Source organism: Penicillium hordei (assembly GCF_028827395.1).
Source record: "Penicillium hordei strain IBT 12815 chromosome Unknown utg000002l_segment0_segment0, whole genome shotgun sequence".
In the NCBI taxonomy this organism is placed as follows: domain Eukaryota; kingdom Fungi; phylum Ascomycota; class Eurotiomycetes; order Eurotiales; family Aspergillaceae; genus Penicillium; species Penicillium hordei.
Genome location: NW_026623143.1, coordinates 1885443 through 1898786, shown reverse-complemented (window position 1 = coordinate 1898786; position 13344 = coordinate 1885443). Strand labels below are relative to the sequence as shown.

Sequence of the window (13344 nt, the reverse complement as noted above, 5' to 3'; positions counted from 1 at the left end):
CCGAATCCAAGATGGAGAAATGACTTCTTTGTTTGCCTTGTTAGGGAAGTGATAATAGTTATCGCCAGACATTCCTCCCTAAGCAGCATTGCCATAACGGTTGAAAGCATGCACGCTAGAGATATAGAACAGACTAGGCCAATTTCACCGAATCCACGGACCGTCATTATCTTGATCGGAGGTGGAATACCCTCGCAATTTGGAGACAAACAAGTCAATGTCTGCCTGTCTCGTCGCATTCACATGCCAAAGTGCCTGGGCGAGAGTATTCGCTCCACCCCATGGAGGAACCCATAAAGGTTCAGCAGATGCATCAACTGCATTGACTAGCATCTCCGAGGCCTCACTGTCACGGCCATTTCCTACTCCATCCACGCCGTAGACTGTCGATTCCGAGGCAATGAGTGACAAAAGGTGCTCTGGCTCTGGCCATCCCGAAGCGTGAGTCTTTAAATTGTCTCGCGTCTCCTTGTACCCCTGCACAATACCCCGCATTTGGTCGGGGCGGGTGGTATCATTGAGCCAAAAGCTTGTTGTAGCGACGAGGCCTTCAATCCGTAACTCGTTTGAATAAAGGAGTGGTCGGACTAGCGACTATGCGTCATCTGGCTCATTCGTGATGTCGCTCAAAAGGAATAGACGTGGCTTTGGGGTTGGCTTCTGGTGACATAGCGGAGTTGGTTGAGCGCAGAGTGTGAGAGTTGCCAAAAGTGTCCCCAGACACAGCCAACGTGCAACGCAGAGCATTGCGGCTGACTATTGAGAAGATCAATTATCGAATGAAGAGAGGAATGAGAATGTGTTCAATTTACGGTTCCTAAATGCTTGATTTGAGGCCATCCTCTCGGCTTCCCAGATCCCCTCCGAACAAACGTCCTAGTCACTGGATGCTCATTTGCCGGTCACATCATCACATTCATAACCTTCGACCAACTAGGCCGGCGCTGGTCACTGATTCTCGGCTCGATCGGACTAGCAGCGACAATGATATCAACGGGTGGTGCCATCGAATCAAGCAGCATTGTAGCCAATCTATCCCTACAAGCTAAGAAGGCCTGTGCAGCCCTTCTGATTCTTTGGTACTGCATTTACAGCTTTACTTGGGGACCGGGATGCTGGATTGTCACTGGTGAAGTAGGAAGGGTCAGTTGTGTGAGCGTATCATCTTCCTCGCTTCCATGGGTAGCTTCTTGACCTCCGTTCCGATCAACTTTGTCAACCCCTATGTGCAGACTAGTATCGGCGTCCGTGTGACATTTATCTATGGGGCGTTCTCGATTGCGGCGCTGGGGTTTGTGTGGTTTTATGTACCTGAGACGAAAGGAAGGTCGCTGGAGGATATCGATGTGATGTTTCAGGCGCAGGTTCCGGTGTGGAGGCTTAATAGATATGTTTGTACTGGGTTGGGTGCACAGATGGGGGGTGAGAAGTATCCGGTCGGTCACGCTGATACTAACGATGAGAAACGGGACGGTCCTACTACGGAGGAGGTGGAATAGTTCGGGTTATTCTGATTTTTTCATACTGGGTTTCGTCTCTAGTAGCCACGACGAACGGATAAAAGATCATGATGGTGGGGTGAGGAGAGTTGGGGGGACTGGTGAATTCCCTCAGTGTAACTATCATACAAATGAGCCAACATAACGATGTTTGTAATCAACATGTTTATGATGGCCTTCCCATTATCTTCGGCTACATTACGGCAAGTGTCGCAGCAGACTAACAACCGGGACGGTGTTCCTGAAAATCAAATCTGCAATATAAAAAGCAATGGTGTTCAATTTTACTCCAAAATCCAAAAGCGGCAAGAGGTGAACACTAAAATGGGAGGGAAGTGCATTATCCGGTATATTACTTTGTATAGCCGCAAGCAAAACAGACCGAATAGATAAGGCAAAATCGCAATTAAACCATCCATGTATGACTGCCTAACTTCACAATAAGACAGAAAAACAAACACGGTATACATCTATACTTCCTACAAGGGTTCACCGCAATTACCCTCGCTAAAGGCGCTCCACTAGCCACGTCTTAACATTGCTTTTTGGGATTGTGGACATTTTTGATGTGTGTTTGTAATTCAGATCTATTGAAATTCCGAACGGGTCATATAAGGATGTTTAGGTAACAATGTAGGTGGGTCTCTTTCCAAGGTTGTTTTGATTTTCAAGGCCAATCTCGATGTTTGCATGTATAACACAGTTGACATCGAACATTATTTAAGACAATTGTTTACGGAGTGATTCGGAAGCAATGATCCAAACCGGGAAGTGCGATGAATAGAAATATAATTATTAAGCCACAATTACTCCGTACAAGCCACCAATAACTACGGAGTATAAGGAAAAAAATAGAGGAAAGAAAATAGAGAAAAGGGGCTTCACCGCAATTATTAATGCAATTATTTTCGCTTAAGGCGGTCCACTAGCCACGTAAGGTCTCTTCGACTTGACGTTTTGGGACACTGCAGCCACCCGCTCCTTTTTTAATATTTTTCCCCTTAACATCTGAAGGAACCGGAGGGAGCCTCGGAGCTCCTGCCGATCTATCAAAGTGATTCAAATATATGATTATGATTATCATTTCTTTTCCCGTAAAATATAAGCAAATTAACCAGATCAGTCCGAATGTTAAAAATTGTGAAAATCGATCTTCCCCTTTTTTTTCCAGTCTTGATTCTGGGGAGAACGGTGTGCATCTGCCCACACCGCACTAAAAGCAACCTTAAACGGCCCACACATCTTATTCAACACTGATCTGAAAGGCTGAGATGGCTGTGATTCGTTTTCATATACATCTCTATAATACTACATATATATACGGGATACATATGTATGTCTTACTACATTGAGCTAATCATACGTTGTAGAGTATATATTGTAAGTAATCATATACTATCCATCATAAAAAATAATCGAATAACTAAAAATATAAAAAATCATTTCCTTCCCTTCCGGACTCCACCGGCGGAATGTTCCATGAGTAATGGTAATTGTATTTAAAATGTACAGAAATACCGTTTCAATCTCCGGGCACAATCCGGACCCCGGCATTGTCCCTCGCACAACCAATCACTCACATCGTAAAATAAATTACTGTCCTCCGCCCCCCCGTGATCTTTACATGCGTTTACCTGCCCAATACGGCTTATCTATCTGAGATCACCACTTTCTCTCCCCCCATTATCTCCCTCTCTCTGTCTTAATTGACTTCTACGTCTCTTTCTATATTTCTTGCTATTATCCTCCTTCCTGATCATTTAATATCCTCCTCCCTCCTGTCCATCCTACCAAATTTCCTACCTTATCGCCCTTCTCTATCACCTTATCCGCTCGCGTGTGTGCCTGCATACCCTTGTCTCACGGCCTTATCCGCTTCCCTTGTATCTCTTTGGGCCAACACATACACCCTCGGATTGGTTGCCAGTCCTCTCTCGTCTGTCTCCCTGGGAGCTTCTCCCTTTCCACGGTTTTCTCTTTCATCCATGTATCTCGCTCAGACACTCGACCAGAGCGCTTCATCCGGTCAAGGCCTCGATAGCAACTGTGCTCGTGTGGTGAAACAACCGTCAACATGATGGTCCCAAGAGCATTTCTATTCAGCTCAGCGCCGCCGCAGAAACCATTCCAGTCTCATGGGATGGAGCCATTCACCGCAGCGGATCCTTCTGGCCTTCGTCTCCCCACTCCCACTGAGACCCGTGGATCGATGAACACTATCCCAGTGGTAATCCCTCCAAAGCGTGGCTCACGCACTCTGTCAGCACGTCGAGATACTCGTCCACGTACCTTATCGAAAGCCTCGGAATCCTCTCGCCGGTCCTCCAGCTCGTCCAATGACCGGCCCGTCCCTACGTCATTCATTTCGATGTTGGATGCAACGGCTATTCCTGTCCCGCGACGAAACTGGACCACCCGCAGACCTCGGAAACTACCTCGCGGAAATCATGAAGAAGACTTTAGGCGCATGTTGCAGGAAGATATCAAGTCGAAGGAAGATAGTTTCCTGGATGGAACCGCCTACTCGCCTCTCGACATCCTTCTCAGCCCCCCCGATAACGATAATGAGAAACACCTGTCTTGCAATGATTCCGAGCACGAACCACCACTTTCAGTGAGGTCAACATCAAGTGATTCGATGCCGTCATTAGACCATAGCCTGGCATCGCCCTCCAGTCTTCCCTCGCCGCCAAGCCCTTCTAGCCATCGAAGTCCAACGGAGAGACGACAGCCTCGGTATTCACATTGCGAGGAGTGTGCTTTGGACCATCCTCTGCTTATAACCGAATTCGATGAATGTGAATCCATCGAAATCAAGAACGAGAACGAGAATGAGCCTGCCACCCCCGACACAGTACCCGCAAAGCGAGCTGCATCATTCGGGCGCCTCGGATCTACTTTCAAGTCGAACCTCACAGCATCTTTACGGGCCATCAAATCCGCTGCCCAGTCAGTCTCGACATTTGCCACACCTTCCGTTCAACCGGAGGATTTCCTCACCCGATCTCTTTTCACCATCACCCCAGAGATGACCGATGATCGCCGTCCTCTGCCGATGCAAGAAACACCTTCCCCAGCATTACGACGCTACTTGAATCCATCTCCGATGAACCCAACCCCGATGTCACCCGCAGAGATGTATGTCTATCATGATCATCCCCACGACAAGCCACAAACCTCCAATACGTGCCCCGTCTCGATCCAAATGCAGACATATCGTCGAGCCGGCGGCCGTGGGAACCGGCGAAACCATTTCCACATCGCGAGCAAGGACCAGAAATACATCACTTTCGACCCGGAAGTCCCATCCATGTCACGCCAGCGCGAAATTCGGGAGAACAGCGATTTCTTGCGCGTGGTCGTTCTTGAAATGAACATGCGGCGTAGTGGCAAACTCCGCGACGACATCCCCGCCCGTGCGCGCATCTGGCTGCCAGCGCGCAAGACAAATTACCACTTATCGGGACAATACGATGACGGAGATGACAACGCCGTTCCGTCCCGATGGGTGGGCGTCTCAGCCCAGTGAAATAAAGGTTTTGATGGATGTCTGTCTTAGCGCAGAGCGTAGGATATGGCACGATACATCTCCCTTTTTGGTCACGTCACTTCAGTACATACATCTTTGTTTTCTTTTGCATTTATCTTTGGTTATCGGCTGCAAGCGCGGCGTTGGATTAGGACGGTTTCCTGCTCGGCGCAATTATTTTCTCTTTCTTGTTACATACCCCCATTTCTACCTTGACAGCGCTATGCTTTTTCTATCGCTGCCTTTTCTTTTTTTCGGATCGATCTTTCGATCACTGCCTAAGATATCTATTCAACTCAAATCAAATCTTGAACATTAAGCTTCTTTTGTCTTGTAACTGTAACAAGCACAGTGTAATATATGGGAAAAGTCTCATAAAGGACTGGCGTCATTATGTCCTCTCTTTGATGTTTCTTAAAACCCTAATGCCAAAATATACTATATCATATTAGGACTAGAGTCGGAGTATTGATATTCCTGTCATAATATTTGTTCTTTGTACAGTATCTTACATTCAAAGTCACGACTCTATGTATCGTCACTGTGAGGAGTAAATGCAGACAAGAACTTCGTATTTTTAATACTTCGATAGGTAGTTAAAGCGGCTCTAATTAATATTCGATCCCTTTTATATCTAGTATAATCAGGATAACCTAGTGTTTAATATAGATAAATAGCGCTAGATTAACTAACTAGTTAACTAATTAACTAGCCTTCCTTTGATTTTACCCTAAAAAGTCCCCTAAAAAAAGATAATATATAAGGTACTTAAGGCAATAGATAAAAGCTCGCTAACTATTTCAAGTAGACTAACATAATCTAAAGATATATATGAGCCTAGGTGATATGCCTGGCGCTAAAAATGTGGATTTGTGGCGGGACTTAATAGAAGGGATGTATGTCAGTAGCTCTGAAGCAATCAATAGCAGAATACATTAGGTTGACAGCCCCTTACAGTAAGGGCCTAGCTGATCATTTGAAGAAGGGTGTCTGCAGCTGATCCATCCATAGGGGTGGCACTAATGACTCTATAGATCATTAGAATACTGGTGAGTAGTGGATAAAACCCTAAGCCCTTGCTTGATTTCAGCTGAAAATTTACGGGATCGTGATTTCTACATTGTAGATCAATGCACAATTATAGATCAATGCTCTAGTCCTAAAAACTAGGTATTACATGAGAGCTATAGTAGCAGAGAGATCAGGTGGGCTAAGATCATGGTTATTTAAACGTCCTAAATCCCTCTTTCAAGACTCTTTAATTAAAGTCTCTATCTTTGAATGATAGAGTGGTTTATCCTTTCTTATACTTCGTCTTTTTTTGGATTGCTTCCTAATCGCCAAAATGTATATCCTCAATTTCACGACCCTTGTGGTTCTCATCGCTATGCTCTGTGCATTCGTCTCCAGCCACCCAAGTCCGACAGATCTCTTAAGCAATGACCCCATAGCTATGGAATCACAGTTACGTCCCGCAGGCAATGACAGTCTCACAGCCGAAGAGGCTCTTCAAGGCAATCATCTTGCAGCAAGACAGTCCGTTGATTTGTTGCCACTTCCACCAGATTGCAAAAAGGTGTTCAAAAGTGCCATTCCAGCATCGAAAGCTGCATTTGCGTGGATAAAGAAAACAATTTGTGAAGAGTATAAGTGCAAAGTCGCATTCGCGCCTGCTTATAAAAAGTACTCGATTGATCCTATCAAGAAGCACATCATTATGGAGTGGATATTTGGCACTTTCCAGAAAAGAGGCCATCCTATTCAGAAGCTTGGCATTGATCCAGGCAAGGTCTTTGACAAAATCGTCAAAAAATGCATTGAGGGAAATCCAAAGATCATGGGAGCTAAAAACATCTGTACCGCAAGCGAAGAGAGTTACAAGGACATCAAATCATGCATTATTGGTGAAGTGATGGAGTATGTACCCAAAGTGGGGTTATGGGCTAAGGGGGCATGCAAAATTGCACTTCAAGAGAAAATGGTTGAGAAGGTAAGCCACCTAATAGTAGCAGTTAACATAATTGAGTCTTATACTTCTTTTCATGACTTCGTTAAGCTGGTAAATAATAGATACCTTAACCTATTTATAAGCCTGATTGGCGAGTACTAGTAAAGGATTTCAAGCACAACAAACTGTGTGAGAAGTGAAGACATACAAAGTGAGTGCTGGGAAGACAATATAAACAGCCACATTACACAGATGATGACTATTAAAAACAGTCTGTTTAGGAGAGGCAGGGGCAGATGTAAATATATGATAAAACTTTCTATTCTGACTACTCTTACTAACCAACCGCTATTAGGTTATTGGTTTACATTAAATCATGTTCAGAACAGCCGAGTACTTCAACATACTACGTTAGCGGTCATTCGCACTTTGTACGACTTGAACAATACATACCATGTACTACAGAGAAACCCCATTATAGACTAGCCCATCTTGGCAATTAGGGTTCAAGAAAGTATGAGTGCAGCTGGTCACACGAGCCCTGGAGTTTTTCGAGACTCATGTTAGTCATTGATCAAAGTCTCACTTTTTGATGGCCTAGGCCGTGCTTGCTTCGTGTAGTTACTGTTCGCCGTTCTGGATAGAAGACAAAGAATACGCCAAAAAGGCTGCCTTGAGAGCATACTGGAGCTGGAGAGAGCCTACTCGTTTGGCTATAGTTACCTCCGTACATAACTAGGTTAAACTCTTGTTTAGGTAATCTTAGATTGACTTTGAACATTCCGTAATGTGACATCATCTTGCATCCCACGTGGCCATGACATGAGATCACCCCGCGTGGCCTGATGAGCCTCGGTCGTTTAATATTGGGCTCTTCGGCCATCATAATAGCCATTGGGTTCAAATGATACGGCGTTTCTACTCAAAAAAGGTTTTACTGCTTTAAGGGGTAGGTCATTTCGGTTACGCCGGTATTTCTCCAGTCTGATATAGCCTCGCTGGCTTGAGGGAAGTCAGAAGATCATACAATGTGACTTGTTGTACTCCGTGGTTAATTTCGACTCGCACACTTCGCACAGTCATGAAATATCCAGCGACCAAAAGAGGAAATCAGGAACAAAAAACAAAACAAAACAAAAGCATAATTCATCACGCGATTGAACTCAGCTCTTACTCACCGCGGAACCGGGAATCCTGTCACCACAGAACGCGTTAGAACGCCCCAAAAGACGAAAAATACGAAAAGGATGTTACAACTTACTCTCTTCATCTAGTAAAGTGCGATTTTTCCAGCATTCTTCCACCCAGCCCACGCTAACAAGATGCGGCATTTTTGCACCCGGCCTCTCGGCCAGAGACTTCCGGAGAGATGATATGTCCGCCGAAGACAAAGTCTCTGGGTTGACTATCACATGTGTGGTGCCCGAGCTCTTCAACGAGTTGGCGCTCTCGGCGCCTGCAAACCGGGCTGTGTTGCGAGCGAAGTGGAGGCGTTGGTCCTCCTTTCTCAGTTCTCGAGAGGCTGGTTCGTCTGGCTGATCTTTGTTTGAGTAGAAGCAGAACCTCAAGCCTCGGAAGATCCATCCACAGGGTACTGTGTAACCGGCGTTTACCTTTTCCTGGATGCGAGCCTCGACCCTCTGGATGGTTTCTAGGTCCGGGGCATGGTCGGGCTGCTGCTCTTGGTTTTGTTCCATTTGCTTGAATATCTGCAAGATGGAATAAACGTTAGCTAAAATCACGGTTGTTTCTCGCTATTTCTCTGGGGGCGCCATACATCCTTGAGCTCGTCGACGGTTGTATCACGGGCATAACTATCCATGAATTTGTCGACGTTTGCCGCAACTTCTTCCTCTTTGTCCTCTGTCATGAAAAACATGTGCCTATAGAATCGATACATATCAGTCCCGTGTATGAGTATGTCCCTTGGCTGTCAAAACGTACCTTGGCTCGAACGGGAGAAGAAGATCCGGCAGGCCTGCATCTATTTCATTCTGTTTGACGCAATCGATAAGCCAAGAGGGTCGAATAATGTTTTGCTCCCCACTCTTTTGTAACGAAGCTACTTTAACCGTTTCTGTCCAAATATTAGCTTAGGGTTATTTCATATGTGTAGAATTAGGCTCACTCCGCTCGGCAACACAGAGCGTGTCTATCGCAGCTATCTTGGTTTGATAGATTTTGCCACCATTAGCTTTCACGAGTTGTTCCAGTTGAGGTTTTGTTTTCTTTTCTGGGACGGTAGACTCGGTCATTATGACTAGAAGGCCATTACATTAGTATTATGTATGATAGTAAGGGAACACGATCAAGCCACATACAGAAATTAAGCTCATCAAAGACATGCCCAGAAGGTCCAAGATACTGGACATCCACATTCTCGTCATATCCAGCAACTGTGAGCGGTTTCTTAGTGGCCCTCTTCACTCTCTTCTTACGAGGGTTATCGATAGAGAACTCTTTCTCCCGATGTTCCTGCTCTGCATTGGACTTCAGGTCAAGGAACTCCTGAACTGAGAGCGCACTTTTCCAGTCTTTGTCCTTACGCAATTTCTTGAAGCGAGGAAAGCGCAACGTCAATCCCATGCGGAATTGATCACTGATTGCGACAGATGCGGCTTTCACACACAGAACAATCGAGTCGGATGGTTTGATCCACATATCTGGACGCTCATGCTGGGCGTCTCCACCCGCCAGTTCGATAAAGGTAGTCGGTGGCTTTTTCGCATCCCACGCCTTCCACTTGCCATCTGTATTATGGCGGACCTCCTGGTAGTCAGCAGCAGTAAACCCGCCACCGACCTTACAAAAGGACCAGCACTTCTCTGCTGCTTGTGTGTTGTCGTCGACACGTAGTCCACAGAGAAAACTGGATAGCGCACCTCCTCGATGGCCAGAGCCGTAGTAGCCGCCAATAACAACAACGTCAAGTGATTCTCCAAATTCGGTCATATAGTCTGGTTTGACTTTCATCCAGTCATCGTGGCGTTCGTTCAGTCGATATGGAGAGCGCGGGTTCTTCAACACAAGACCTTCAGATGCCTCAGCGACGACCTTCCGCAGAGCCGATTCAACTTCTGTGGTGGTAGTTGCTTCCTCGTAAGAGTGAATTTCAAACCGACGATGGACAGGCCGGACAGTTTTCTCCAAGGCATTGCGACGATCACGAAGGGTATACTTCGTTAGATCGCGCCCATTCAGATGTAAGATATCGAACACGCGGAACAAAGGTCGCGGGCCATTTGAGAAAGGATTCCGTTGTTCCGCCAGCGCCGCGGTTTTGAGCGTGCCAAAGGGAATCATGGCGTCCTGCTCAGGATCCCAGGTGATCATTTCACCGTCGAGAATGATGCTCTGTACTCCATCCACGAAAGCATCTTTTAGATGCCTTGTCAGAGCACCGTTCTCATCATAAATTCCATTCCCATATAGATAGGTATATTCTTTCGCTTTGCGCGACCAGAAGCCAAATTTCCGACCGCCTTTGGTTGAGTCGTCAGGCGTCATATGGAGTTGCATACGCTCACCATCCATTTTCTCCTCAATCCAAAACACATTGTCATCTTCTGTTGGTTTCATGCGAGCAATGATTTTCTCAAACGAATGCATCTGGAATTGGGCTAGCTGCGGCTGGAAGCATTGCATCAACGTGATACCGCGCTCCTCTCCCTCAAGCCGGATATTGGGATCATGCAGCTCCCAGCAAACACGCCGCAGACTGCTAGAGATGCTGTAAAGGTTCTCGGCATCGGGATGCCAAACATCAAAGAGTGTTCGTTCGGTAGCACCAACCTTCATCTGTCGAAGTATAATCCGGATGAGCCACAGAAGCTCTTCGGGGTTCATTCGCCGGTAGAACTCTGTCAATATTGGCAGTTGTTCGTCCTCTTTTGACGCAGCAGATAGTTTATCCAGCTTCTCATTGACCTCGTCGATCGTCATGTCACCCGGCTCGGTCCGCATAGGCCGTTTCGAGAGAACGTCAAAACATCTTCCAGCAAAGTCACCTGCCATACGTGTTGTAGCACCCTGGCCGGGAAGCTTCCAATTCAGAAGATTGTATCCGTCTTCTGATTCTTTGTTGATTTTCATGATCTTGACGAGCATCTTCCCGATAGCCTTCTCCTTGATCCCGTACATTGGTCGATCGCGATCTTTGTCAGGAAGAATCAGGCGAAGGGCAGGGTAGATGTCGTCGCCGACATCCTTGCGCCACCGCGAAATGAAACGCTCAATCACATCGCGCCGGCGCTCGAACGGGTTGAGACTCGTAGCACCTTTTCCATGAGGAGCAACTTTCCGGCGAGCTGGAGCAGGCCCTGATGGCTTTTTCCTAAGCTCGCTCAGTGGATTGAATAGGTCGAGATACAAATCATGGAACGGCAATGTCGGGGCCCGGTTGTGAGGTCTGTTGGGGTATCTGCCAAAACGAATTCAGTGATCTACCCAGCACCTTAGTGTCATGAGTTAGTTATGGACTCACTTTTCATCCAAATCTTCTTCTTTCTCCGTCCTCAACAGATCCAGCCCTAAAATCTCGTCGGAATCCATGATTGAAGAAGTTAAGAACCAAAAGTTGGAAGTTGAACTACCCCAGATGATTTTAGGCTGCACTGCTGATAAGATAAGGAATAGCCCCACTCATTTCCTCGAACTATACCAGAACACAGCTATATATATCACACTAGATTTACATCACATCTCAGTAAGCGGTTGATACGAAGATGAACTGAGTCGCAAAGATAGATGGTACTATATAGCTACTATTGAACCAGCTGACAATGTGAAAAATCGTCTACAATGTTACACTCTTGAGCAGAGAGCAGGAACGGCCACCCGACTGTCTACTTTCCCGGCACCTTCATCAAAACCAAGAGACCGCGTCACAGTCACGCCGATCTTTTCCAACTTCCTCTGTAGCCCATAATACCCCCGGTCAATATGCTGAGCGCTTGAAATAACAGTGATCCCCTTGACGACAATGGCTGCAATGACTAGACTAGCACCAACCCGTAAATCTGTAGCAGCTACCATGCTCCCGGACAGCTCTCTCACACCCGATATCACAGCATCCTCCCCGTCAACGCATATATCTGCTCCCATGGCAATAAGCCCACCAGATTGATTGAAGCGATTCTCAAAGACCGCCTCAGTGATCCGGGACGTGCCCCGCACCACCGAGAGTAGTGTCATGAATTGCGGTTGAAGGTCTGACGGATAGGCAGGATATGGGCCCGTCTGGATGTCCACGGCTACGGGACATATAGCCTTGCGGACAATTATCGAATATTTCCTGATGTCGATCTGAGCACCCACTGCACGCAGCTTTTCTATCAACGCGGTCTGGTATTTAGGAGTACATCCATGCACTGTGAGAGGATTTCCAGCCATTGCCCCAAGAATCAGAAATGCCTCTGCCTCAATTCGATCTTCCATGACTTTGTATCGGTAGGGGAGGAGGGGCTTATCACAGCCGAAAATGGTGATAGGGCCGGGTCCCACTCCTTCTTGTATCATCGCGCCCATGCTGATGAGGCAGTGGGCCAGATCTGTCACTTCGGGTTCACGGGCTGAATTGTAGATATACGTCACTCCGGAGGCTAGACATGCTGCCATCATCAAGTCCATGGTTCCTGTCACGGATGGGATCTGCATATGAATGGTGGCCCCATGTAATCCCGAAGGAGCATAACCCTCAACGGACCCCTCGGTGACTTTGATATTGGCTCCCATTTTTTCCAATCCTTTCAGATGTTCCTCGATTGGCCGTGTTCCGATTGAACATCCTCCTGGGAGACATATGCTTGCAAACCCGGAACGTGCAATGAGGGACCTAATGTTAAAATTGAAGCTCGGAATGATTGCGTGAGCCGGCCTGGGACATTCAGACTGCCTAGATTCGTAGTATCAATTCGCAAGGAATCAGACGTGTGTGTGATACTCGCGCCCAAATATTGACAAATATGATCCATGCTGTCAATATCAGACACGAGCGGGACCCCTTCAAGTGTGCTTTGCCCGGACGCCAGTAGAGATGTGGCCATGAGGGCTAGCCCGGCATTTTTTGACCCAGAGACATGTATATCTTTCGCAACATCGTGGCCGCCTTTGATGGCTATAATACTTTTCATCGCATGTGGTATGCTCTGGAAATTGCTGCCCTAGTATCTTCTGCTATAAAGGAGAATATTTATCGCACAATGGAATTCACCGTGTATATTGCAGATCTCCGTAGGGCGCACTATCTTCAAGCTCAGCTCAGATCGGTGTGCCAAAGTGGGCCATAGCGCTCTATAGTGAGATGTAATTGGAGATCTTGTCAGGAATGCACTTACATGTATGGCCCGCGTGACTGGTTTGGAAATGAC

General features: G+C 46.6%; 6 protein-coding genes across 6 annotated transcripts; 3 read left to right on the top strand and 3 right to left on the bottom strand.

Annotated features, from left to right (window-relative positions):
* Nucleotides 1–144: 144 nt before the first annotated feature.
* On the bottom strand, nt 145–495 carry N7537_004009 (uncharacterized protein; the record flags this gene model as incomplete). Its single annotated transcript, XM_056895067.1, has 1 exon — nt 145–495. One exon carries the CDS (start codon nt 493–495, stop codon nt 145–147), a length of 351 nt encoding a protein of 116 aa, XP_056754815.1.
* A 489-nt stretch (nt 496–984) lies between these two features.
* Nucleotides 985–1499, top strand: N7537_004008 (uncharacterized protein; the record flags this gene model as incomplete). The annotated part of the gene is made up of 2 exons (XM_056895066.1): nt 985–1079; nt 1139–1499. 2 exons carry the CDS (start codon nt 985–987, stop codon nt 1497–1499), a joined length of 456 nt encoding a protein of 151 aa, XP_056754814.1.
* A 2074-nt stretch (nt 1500–3573) lies between these two features.
* N7537_004007 (uncharacterized protein) lies at nt 3574–5028 on the top strand (the record flags this gene model as incomplete). The annotated part of the gene is made up of 1 exon (XM_056895065.1): nt 3574–5028. The coding sequence occupies one exon, from the start codon at nt 3574–3576 to the stop codon at nt 5026–5028; it is 1455 nt and encodes a 484-aa protein (XP_056754813.1).
* A 1345-nt stretch (nt 5029–6373) lies between these two features.
* Nucleotides 6374–7176, top strand: N7537_004006 (uncharacterized protein; the record flags this gene model as incomplete). The annotated part of the gene is made up of 2 exons (XM_056895064.1): nt 6374–7018; nt 7120–7176. The coding sequence occupies 2 exons, from the start codon at nt 6374–6376 to the stop codon at nt 7174–7176; spliced, it is 702 nt and encodes a 233-aa protein (XP_056754812.1).
* A 974-nt stretch (nt 7177–8150) lies between these two features.
* N7537_004005 (DNA ligase (ATP) DNL4) lies at nt 8151–11527 on the bottom strand (the record flags this gene model as incomplete). Its single annotated transcript, XM_056895063.1, has 7 exons — nt 8151–8170; nt 8238–8685; nt 8754–8859; nt 8921–9053; nt 9105–9236; nt 9298–11396; nt 11460–11527. 7 exons carry the CDS (start codon nt 11525–11527, stop codon nt 8151–8153), a joined length of 3006 nt encoding a protein of 1001 aa, XP_056754811.1.
* Nucleotides 11528–11779: 252 nt separating this feature from the next.
* Nucleotides 11780–12709, bottom strand: udpA (UDP-N-acetylglucosamine 1-carboxyvinyltransferase family protein; the record flags this gene model as incomplete). The annotated part of the gene is made up of 1 exon (XM_056895062.1): nt 11780–12709. One exon carries the CDS (start codon nt 12707–12709, stop codon nt 11780–11782), a length of 930 nt encoding a protein of 309 aa, XP_056754810.1.
* Nucleotides 12710–13344: the final 635 nt, after the last annotated feature.